The 11379-nt window shown below is 45.9% G+C and overlaps 1 protein-coding gene across 1 annotated transcript; it reads right to left on the bottom strand.

Annotated features, from left to right (window-relative positions):
- Positions 1–4611: 4611 nt before the first annotated feature.
- Positions 4612–8248, bottom strand: LOC106605737 (rap1 GTPase-activating protein 2). Its single transcript, XM_045718775.2, has 14 exons — positions 8064–8248; positions 7844–7941; positions 7668–7746; positions 7499–7552; positions 7213–7296; positions 7020–7120; positions 6715–6844; positions 6433–6612; positions 6258–6329; positions 6086–6172; positions 5676–5831; positions 5500–5586; positions 5387–5412; positions 4612–5303 (listed from the first exon to the last, which is right to left on the bottom strand). The coding sequence occupies exons 1-14, from the start codon at positions 8112–8114 to the stop codon at positions 5204–5206; spliced, it is 1305 nt and encodes a 434-aa protein (XP_045574731.2). The 5' UTR covers positions 8115–8248; the 3' UTR covers positions 4612–5203.
- Between the last annotated feature and the right edge of the window lie 3131 nt (positions 8249–11379).

Here is an 11379-nt window from a genome sequence, read left to right as displayed (position 1 = left end):
TCTCCCTGTCCGAGTCTGTAATACCAACATGTTTTAAGCAGACCACCATAGTGCCTGTGCCCAAGAACACCAAGGTAACCTGCCTAAATGACTACCGACTCGTAGCACTCACATCTGTAGCAATGAAGTGCTTTGAAAGGCTGGTCATGGCTCACATCAGCACCATCATCCCAGAAACACTAAACCCACTGCAATTTACATACCGCACCAACAGATCCACAGATGATGCAATCTCTATTGCACTCCACACTGCCCTTTCCCACCTGGACAAAAGGAACACCTATGTGAGAATGCTATTCATTGACTACAGCTCAGCGTTCAACACCATAGTGCCCTGAAAGCTCATCAATAAGCTAAGGACCCTGGGACTAAACACCTCCCTCTGCAACTGGATCCTGGACTTCCTGACGGGCCGCCCCCAGGTGGTAAGTGTAGGTAACAAAACAACACATCCGCCACGCTGATCCTCAACACAGGGGCCCCTCGGGGGGTGCGTGCTCAGTCCCCTCCTGTACTCCCTGTTCACTCATGACTGCACGGCCAATCACGACTCCAACACCATAATTAAGTTTGTCGATGACACAACAGTGGTAGGCCTGATCACCGACAACAAAGAGACAGCATGTAGGGAGGAGGTCAGAGCCTTGGCCGTGTGGTGCCAGGACAACAACCTCTCCCTCAATGTGATGAAGACAAAGGAGATGATTGTGGACTACAGGAAAAAGAGGACCGAGCACGCCCCCATTCTCATCGACGGGGCTGCAGTGGAACATTTTATTACGTTTGCAATTGCAACAAATAATCTGCTCAGACCCCAACCAAGGAGCATTAAAAGTCGTGCTATAAATTCTCAGACAACCCAAAGATTCCTTGATGCCCTTCCAGACTGCCTCTGCCTACCCAAGGACGTCAGAGGACAAAAATCAGTTAACCACCTAACCGAGGAACTCAATTTAACCTTGCACAATACCATAGATGCAGTTGCACCCCTAAAAACTAAAAACATCTGTCATAAGAAACTAGCTCCCTGGTATACAGAAAATACACGAGCTCTGAAGCAAGCTTCCAGAAAATTGGAACGGAAATGGCGCCACACCAAACTGGAAGTCTTCCGACTAGCTTGGAAAGACAGTACCGTGCAGTATCGAAGAGCCCTCACTGCTGCTCGATCATCCTATTTTTCCAACTTAATTGAGGAAAATAAGAACAATCCGAAATTTCTTTTTGATACTGTCGCAAAGCTAACTAAAAAGCAGCCTTCGCAAATGGAGGATGGCTTTCACTTCAGCAGTAATAAATTTATGAACTTCTTTGAGGAAAAGATCATGATCATTAGAAAGCAAATTACAGACTCCTCTTTAAATCTGGGTATTCCTCCAAAGCTCCATTGTCCTGAGTCTACACAACTCTGCCAGGACCTAGGATCAAGGGAGACACTAAAGTGTTTTAGTACTATATCTCTTGACACAATGATGAAAATAATCATGGCCTCCAAACACTCAAGCTGCATACTGGACCCTATTCCAACTAAACTACTGAAAGAGCTGCTTCCTGTGCTTGGCCCTCCTATGTTGAACATAATAAACGGCTCTCTATCCACCGGATGTGTACCAAGCTCACTAAAAGTGGCAGTAATAAAGCCTCTCTTGAAAAAGCCGAATCTTGACCCAGAAATTATAAAAAACTATCGGCCTATATCGAATCTTCCATTCCTCTCAACATTTTTTGAAAAAGCTGTTGCACAGCAACTTACTGCCTTCCTGAAGACAAACAATGTATACGAAACGCTTCAGTCTGGTTTTAGACCCCATCATAGCACTGAGACTGCACTTGTGAAGGTGGTAAATGACCTTTTAATGACGTCAGACCGAGGCTCTGCATCTGTCCTCGTGCTCCTAGATCTTAGTGCCGCTTTTGATACCATCGATCACCACATTCTTTTGGAGAGATTGGAAACCCAAATTGGTCTACATGGACAAGTTCTGGCCTGGTTTAGATCTTATCTGTCGGAAAGATATCAGTTTGTCTCTGTGAATGGTTTGTCCTCTGACAAATCAATTGTACATTTCGGTGTTCCTCAAGGTTCCGTTTTAGGACCACTATTGTTTTCACTATATATTTTACCTCTTGGGGATGTCATTCGAAAACATAATGTTAAATTTCACTGCTATGCGGACGACACACAGCTGTACATTTCAATGAAACATGGTGAAGCCCCAAAATTGCCCTCGCTAGAAGCCTGTGTTTCAGACATAAAGAAGTGGATGGCTGCAAACTTTCTACTTTTAAACTCGGACAAAACAGAGATGCTTGTTCTAGGTCCCAAGAAACAAAGAGATCTTCTGTTGAATCTGACAATTAATCTGGATGGTTGTACAGTCGTCTCAAATAAAACTGTGAAGGACCTCGGCGTTACTCTGGACCCTGATCTCTCTTTTGAAGAACATATCAAGACTGTTTCAAGGACAGCTTTTTTCCATCTACGTAACATTGCAAAAATCAGAAACTTTCTGTCCAAAAATGACGCAGAAAAATTAATCCATGCTTTTGTTACTTCTAGGCTGGACTACTGCAATGCTCTACTTTCCGGCTACCCGGATAAAGCATTAAATAAACTTCAGTTAGTGCTAAATACGGCTGCTAGAATCCTGACTAGAACCCAAAAATTTGATCATATTACTCCAGTGCTAGCCTCCCTACACTGGCTTCCTGTTAGGGCAAGGGCTGATTTCAAGGTTTTACTGCTAACCTACAAAGCATTACATGGGCTTGCTCCTACCTATCTTTCCGATTTGGTCCTGCCGTACATACCTACACGTACGCTACGGTCACAAGACGCAGGCCTCCTAATTGTCCCTAGAATTTCTAAGCAAACGGCTGGAGGTAGGGCTTTCTCCTATAGAGCTCCATTTTTATGGAATGGTCTGCCTACCAATGTGAGAGACGCAGACTCAGTCTCAACCTTTAAGTCTTTACTGAAGACTTATCTCTTCAGTAGGTCCTATGATTAAGTATAGTCTGGCCCAGGAGTGTGAAGGTGAACGGAAAGGCTGGAGCAACGAACCGCACTTGCTGTCTCTGCCTTGCCGGTTCCCCTCTTTCCACTGGGATTCTCTGCCTCTAACCCTTTTACAGGGGCTGAGTCACTGGCTTACTGGTGTTCTTCCATGCCGTCCATGGGAGGGGTGCATCACTTGAGTGGGTTGAGTCACTGACGTGGTCTTCCTGTCTGGGTTGGCGCCCCCCCTTGGGTTGTGCCATGGCGGAGATCGTTGTGGGCTATACTCGGTCTTGTCTTAGGACCGTAAGTTGGTGGTTGGAGACATCCCCCTAGTGGTGTGGGGGCTGTGCTTTGGCAAAGTGGGTGGGGTTATATCCTGCCTGTTTGGCCCTGTCCGGGGGTATCATCGGATGGGGCCACAGTGTCTTCTGATCCCTCCTGTCTCAGCCTCCAGTATTTATGCTGCAGTAGTTTATGTGTCGGGAGGCTAGGGTCAGTCTGTTACATCTGGAGTATTTCTCTTGTCTTATCCGGTGTCCTGTGTGAATTTAAATATGCTCTCTCTAATTCTCTCTTTCTCTCTTTCTGTCTTTCTCTCGGAGGACCTGAGCCCTAGGACCATGCCTCAGGACTACCTGGTATGATGACTCCTTGCTGTCCCCAGTCCACCTGGCCGTGCTGCTGCTCCAGTTTCAACTGTTCTGCCTGCGGCTATGGAACCCTGACCTGTTCACCGGACGTGCTTGTTGCACCCTCGACAACTACTATGATTATTATTATTTGACCATGCTGGTCATTTATGAACATTTTAACATCTTGACCATGTTCTGTTATAATATCCACCCTGCACAGCCAGAAGAGGACTGGCCACCCCTCATAGCCTGGTTCCTCTCTAGGTTTCTTCCTAGGTTTTTGGCCTTTCTAGGTAGTTTTTCCTAGGGAGTTTTTCCTAGGGAGTTTTTCCTAGCCACCGTGCTTCTTTCACATGCTTTGCTTGCTGTTTGGGGTTTTAGGCTGGGTTTCTGTGCAGCACTTTGAGATATCAGCTGATGTACGAAGGGCTATATAAAAATAAATTTGATTTGATTGATTTGAACAGGTTGAGAGCTTCAAGTTCCTTGGTGTCCACATCACCAACAAACTAACATGGTCCAAGCACACCAAGACAGTCGTGAAGAGGGCATGACAAAACCTATTCCCCCTCAGGAGACTGAAAAGATTTGGCATGGGTCCTCAGTTCCTCAAAAGGTTCTACAGCTGATCCATCAAGAGCATCCTGACTGGTTGCATCACTGCCTGGTATGGCAACTGCTCGGCCTCTGACCACAAGGCACTACAGAGGGTAGTGCTAACGGCCCAGTACATCACTGGAGCCAAGCTTCCAGCTATTCAGGACCTCTATACAAGGCGGTGTCAGAGGAAGGCCCTAAAAATTGTCAATGACTCCAGCCACCCTAGTCATAGACTGTTCTCTCTGCTACCGCACGGCAAGCAGTACAGGAGCACCAAGTCTAGGTCCAAGAGGCTTCTAAACAGCTTCTACCCCCAAGCCATAAGACTCCTGAACAGCTAATGAAATTGCTACCCAGACTATTTGCATTGCCCCCCCCCCCCCCCTTTTACACTGCTGCTACTCTCTGTTATTATCATCTATGCATAGTCACTTTAATAACTCTACCTTCATGTTCATGTACATTACCTCAACTAACCGGTGCCCCGCACATTGACCCTGTACCCATGTATATAGTCTCGCTATTGTTATTTTACTGCTGCTCTTTAATTACTTGTTACTTTTATTTCTTATTCTTATCCGTATTTTTTTTAACTGCATTTGTTGGTTAGCGGCTCCTAAGTAAGTATTTCACTGTAAGGTCTACACCTGTTCGGCGCATGTGACTAATACAATTTGATTTGATTTGATGGCAAAGTACTGAGTGAAGGGTCTGATATTTCAGTGTTATATTTGTTATAAAATTGCAAAAATGTCTAAAAACCTATTTTTGCTTTGTCATTATGGGTTATTGTGTGTAGATTGATGAAGAAAAAAACGATTTCATCCATTTTAGAATAATCCATTTTAGAATAAGGCTGTAACGTAACAAAACGTGAAAAAGGTCAAGGGGTCTGAATACTTTCCGAATGCACTGTACATACAAAGTATCCACTCGGTTATTACTAAAATATACACATAATTCTGTCTGTCTACGTATTATCCTGGGGACTGGAGTGGTCTTTGACCTCTGTGGAGCCCAGGTTGTCTGTGGGCGGAAAGCTGGGTTCAGGGGGCTTGTAGGCCAACTCACTGAAAGACAAAAAACAACATCTGTCTGTCTGTCTGTCTGTCCATCCATCTGCCTGATTTGTCCGTTCTCTGTAGTGTCTTACCTCTCTCCATCTCTCTCTGTAGCAGCCTGGAGAGTTAGACACAAACCAACAGGGGGGGTCAGTATTTCCCATAAACATATCAATAACATATTCAGTGAAAAAAGATGGGTTACCTTGGGCTTCTGTGGGAGCGGCACCCCGCCCATCTTTCTAGGTCCCCCAAGAGTGTCAAAAGAATTACTGCGCACCCTAATGGCTCTCTGCAACAAAGACAGGAAGTATGGATGCCAAGTCCAAAACCCACCCTTTCCCCATACCGGAGTGAAAAGTCAAGGATTTCTGACCTCACCTTAAAGTTTTCGATGAACCCTCCACTCCCCTCAGTTACACCCCTCATCCCCTCAGAAGTCGAGAGGGTGGACACAGGCGAACCTCCCATCATGCACTGGGAGCGGGTGGACAGTTCCGCCTGCAGACCCTCCAGGAGCGACGAACGAGTGCGCAGCTTGAAAAGGTAGGATGAGAGGAGAGAGGGCGGCAGAGACGGAGGAGAGAAGGAGGCAGCATAGAGGAGTTAAGTAAGAGATGGGGAGCAGAAGAGAGGAATTAGAGAAGAGGAAAGACTTGTTTCTTTGGTTTCTGTTCCACATAAAAATATACCAGATTTGCATCTAGAAAGTCTTAGGATGTGTGCATGTAATGCCTCAAGAATTACTGTATACATTTATAATGGTGTTAGTGTTGTTCTTCTGTGGTTACCTCCAGTCTACTGAACCTCTCAGCCTTATAACAGGAGATCTCTGCATTGATAAGCTTGGTCAGGAGGAACTCTCTCAACAGGGAGCTCTGGAAGATAGGCCAACAGAGACACACTGAGAATGCATCATGGTCTTTTACCATGTCACCAAGTTCAGATGTGAATTCTACTCACCTCTGTGAATATGGGAGGATCAGGGAGGGAGGGACCAAAGGGAGGTACATCCTCTCTGGCTGTGACTGACACCTGCAAACAGACCACTTCCAGGTTTGAAAAAGCCTTTCCATTCCAATAAAAACAACTACAGTGATAAGATCAATGTGTCTCTGCTTTTGTATTATCTTCTTACCTGGAACACACCTCCTCCTCCTGCCTCCTCCCCCTCGTCCCCCACGCCCTTCCTCACCCTCCTGACCACTAGGAAACAGTGCAGGAAGTGTGAGCCAATGACATCAGACAGAAAAGGGGTGTGGCCCTCCTGGTAAACAACAGCAACGATGTCGTTGCCAATGTGTCTCTTCCTCTGTAGCTGTAAGGAGTAATGAGCAGAGGGTAAGAGGGAGCCACTGGAGCTGGGTTGAAGTGATTGACTGTGGGTGAGGATGATTTGGTGTCGTTATTCAGGCTATACCTGTTGTGTATCGCCCTCTGTGAAGGGCAGTTTGGTGGACACATGGAACATGATCTCTCTGCTGTGGAAGGAAGTGAAGACCGCATCACTTCCTGTCTGGCCGTGACACACATCCAAACCTCCTCGAAACCTGGAAGAGAGGGAGGGAGAGAGAGAATGGGGGAGAGAAAGAGGGAAGAGGCAGTCGGGGAGAGGGAGTGACAGTAAGCTGCTGGTATCTTCTTATTCATCTATTCCTGTTACAATGTCATATTTCTGTAATTTCTCTATAAGGCCATGTCAAAATGTCGGTTACTGTACATTACCCAGTGAACCCTTGAAGTGTGACTGTATCTCCCAAAATAGAGAGGAATTCTTGAAACTCTTCACTTTCCTCATTGTTACAGAGTATGTCCTCCTCTGTCAGCTGTAAAAGATACAGAGAAAATATGAGAGGTACTGTAGACTAGCGCTACTATTTAATGCTTCCAAACTTCTGCCTGCATTCCAGTTATTTACCTGTCCCGCTCTCTGATACAAGACACCAAACTTGAAATTCGGAGACACTCTGTGTTCATCAAATGCTGTTATAAGATCTGGTGCCTGAAAGACAGAGAGGGAAGAGAGAAAGAAAGAAAGAAGCAAAGAAAGGGAGAGAGGGAGGGATAGAGAGAGATAAAGGGGAAGGAGAGAGCACACATTTGTATCAAAATTGTCTCAGGGTTTAGAGGTCATTTGAAGAGTACATTCTGTGTAACATGAAGGCCTAAAGCATTTGGGAATGTGTACAGTGAAAAAGAAGTACCTTGAGGTAACTGACCACATCAAATCTGGGCACAGTCACACTGTCGCATAGCATCTGAAAAGGACATGGTCAGTTTGTTGTTTTTCAATGATGGTAAATGCTTTCAGTAAAAGTATAATAAAGGTTCATCTAAAATACACACGTCTGTTGGAGAGACTAGTAATGGTACCTTGGCCAGCTCCACAGCAGATGGGATGTTTGGGAACAGAGACACAGAGAAGACCCCATGCATAGAGCATTCCCTCATTCTGGAAAGGAAAGACAGACGTAATAACTGTTGCTCATGGAATTCACCAGGGTGTTTCATTACATTAACTGAATAATTTCCATTCTTTCTGATATAACCTCAGTATTACTCTCAGCCTCTTCTCTTCTTCCTCCAAACAGACAGAGAGAAGGAGGGGTCCCAGGGAGGGGTCCACTGCTGTGAACGAGTGATGATACTGACATAGGAGAGAAAGTCACAAAGCTACTATGTATGTATTTCATCATCTTGGATCATAGTCCATCTCTACCATCAAATGGAACAGAATAAGAGTAGTCCTATGGGCCGTACTCTACTAACTCGTGAGCGGAAGAACTCCTGGTAGTATGTGGCCTCGCTGTCTCTCTCCATGATGTCATAGGTCTCTGGGTCAAGTCCGTAATGAGAGGATGTCGGACTGATTTCAGCAAACTTCTGTAGCGGGGGGTCTATCCAGTAACCACCCAGCTTTGGAGGCAGGATCAGAGGAAGGTCACGACCTATCTTCAAAAGCTGAGACTTTCAAAAGGGTGAGATGATAATTAAAAAGTCTGGTGTATCCAATTAAATGTAGATCTAGCAGTATCCGTAGGATGATGATTTCATCTGCATACCTAATAATGAGTTTTATGTATGCTGGTATGAGTGTTATAACTATTGTGACGTCAGTGTTTTAAGGAACAAAAATGTCTGTATCGTTGATAATTTTGAAAGGTCAAATGTCAACACACACACACGTGTGCACACAGATCTTGACATTATATTTTAGGAGAAAGACTCACCCTCAAAGGCAGAGGGAATTCACAGCGCTGTTCATCTAGCCTGCTGCTCTGATGAAGGAGAGTGAAGGTAACAGTGACTGACTGATTGACTAACTGGAGAGAGAACTGTTGTACACACGGAGACTACACACAACAGAGAGGGAATGGTGCTGTTCACTCACCTGCAACTTCTCAATGACCTCAAACAGCTCTGTCACCTTACATGGAAAACACAGACAGACAGACAGACAGACAGACAGACAGACAGACAGACAGACAGACAGACAGACAGACAGACAGACAGACAGACAGACAGACAGACAGACAGACAGACAGACAGACAGACAGAGTCAGACAGACAGAGTCAGACAGACAGAGTCAGACAGACAGACAGACAGACAGACAGACAGACAGACAGACAGACAGACAGACAGACAGACAGACAGACAGACAGACAGACAGACAGACAGACAGACAGACAGACAGACAGACAGACAGACAGACAGACAGACAGACAGACAGACAGACAGACAGACAGACAGAAAGGAGGTTCAGGGAGAAACAGGAAGAGAAAGAGAAACAGTTAGACAAACACAGACGCAGGGAGACTAAATTAGTGATGATGTGATCAACAAATGCAAAAAGGATATGATGAAAGACACATTATCACAATTAAGTCCTTTTACCTTCTGGTTGCTGCCAGCAGAGAGTAACGGTTTGGTCTCGCTGGTAGGGGAGTCCAAAATATCCAGAATTCTGTGTTCTAAAGGTTCTGGTCCGCTACAACAGGTGGAATGACAGAGCATAGCAATGCAACCATCACCTTTCCCATTCATCAACTGCAAATGTATCAAGCTCTAAATCCAGTGTAAAATGACCAGCAAGAAATAAACTACATCTAATGTGGATAAAGGTAAATAAAGGTATTTTAAGTTTTTCTCACCTAGTCTCATTTTCACATATGAACCTGTCCACACTGTGAATAGGGAAAGTGGTAACTCCTTAGGCAATGTGCCGCATGACATTAAGGACTACTTCTATGAACAACTATTTCAAGATTTTATTCAGATTCTGACACTAGAACCAAAGCATTTTAATTTGTTCTCAATACTGTGACTGTTACTCACCCTCCATATGCCCCAAAAGTGAAACTTCTCTTTCTGGAGAAGAACTTGTCATTTCTGCTGTCTCTCTCCATCGTTCTGTGTGGGTGTTAGTGCTTGTGAGTGCCAGTGTGCTAGCTATAGTCAATCAGTACTGCTTAGGGATGAATTAAATCACTCCCCTCTCTCTCTCTCTCTCTCTCTCCTCTCTGCCCCCTGCCTCTCACTCATTTAATCTCTCTACTTCCTTCCCTCTATCCTGCTGTCAGCCAGACTAGCAATATTAACCCCATCTTGGCCGCAGGGACAGGCACTGATGGATAACAAACCCCCATGACCCTGCCCTGACATACAGTACATGTATGGACACAGAGACAGAGGAGTCGCTGGGTATCCATCACCATGCTCTAAGAAACACTGGTAGTGGTCTCACTGACTGGGTGTGTGTAAAGATAGGAATGGTAAATAAATAAATGCATGAGAGATTAGACCTGTTACCCTTTGAGTCTGTAGAACCATCAATTATTGACAGCACATACTGAGAGAGGTGCAAGGCAGCGGGAGAGGAGAGGTGAAAGGAGGGGAATGGGGATGGGTGGTAGTGGAGGGGGGGGGGGGGGGTGGTGAGGCACACTGCTAAATGGGGAATCGTCCACAGACAACGCAATCGCAATCACACTGCCCTAACCCATCTGGACAAGAGGAATACCTATGTAAGAATGCTGTTCATCGACTACAGCTCACCATTTAACACCATAGTACCCTCCAATCTCGTCATTAAGCTCGAGACCCTGGGTCTCGACCCCGCCCTGTGCAACTGGGTCCTGGACTTCCTGACGGGCCGCCCCCAGGTGGTGAGGGTAGGAAACAACATCTCCACCCCGCTGATCCTCAACACTGGGGCCCCAAAAGGGTAAGTTCTCAGCCCTCTTCTGTACTCCCTGTTCACCCAGTGTGGCCATGCACGCATCCAACTCAATCATCAAGTTTGCAGACGACACTACAGTGGTAGGCTTGATTACCAACAACGACGAGACGGCCTACAGGGAGGAGGTGAGGGCCCTCGGAGTGTGGTGTCAGGAGAAAAAAACCTCACACTCAATGTCAACAAAACAAAGGAGATGATTGTGGACTTCAGGAAACAGCAGAGGGAGCAGCCCCCTATCTACATTGACGAGACAGTAGTGGAGAGGGTGGAGAGTTTTAAGTTCCTCAGCGTACACATCACTGACAAACTGAAATGGTCCAGCCACACAGACAGTGTGGTGAAGAAGGTGCGACAGCGCCTCTTCAACCTCAGGAGGCTGAAGAAATTCGGCTTGTCACCTAAAACACTCACAAACTTTTACAGATGCACAATCGAGAGCATCCTGTCGGGCTGTATCATCGCCTGGTATGGCAACTGCTCCGCCCATAACCGTAAGGCTCTCCAGAGGGTAATGAGGTCTGCACAACGCATCACTGGGTGCAAACTACCTGCCCTCCAGGACACCTACAGCACCCAATGTCACAGGAAGGCCAAAAAGATCATCAAGGACAACAACCTCCCGAGCCACTGCCTGTTCACCCCGCTATCATCCAGAAGGCGGGGTCAGTACAGGTGCATCAAAGCTGGAGCGAGAGACTGAAAAACAGCTCCTATCTCAAGGCCATCAGACTGTTAAACAGCCATCACTAACATTGAGGGGCTGCTGCCAACATACTGACTCAACTCCAGCCACTTTAATAATGGAAAAATGTATGTAATAAATGTATCATTAGCCACTTTAAACA

The sequence above is a fragment of the Salmo salar genome, chromosome 05, assembly GCF_965601325.2.
Source record: "Salmo salar chromosome 05, fSalSal1, whole genome shotgun sequence".
In the NCBI taxonomy this organism is placed as follows: Eukaryota; Metazoa; Chordata; class Actinopteri; order Salmoniformes; family Salmonidae; genus Salmo; species Salmo salar.
The sequence above is the reverse complement of the archived record's forward strand: the minus strand, read 5'-3'. Positions and strand labels throughout refer to the sequence as shown.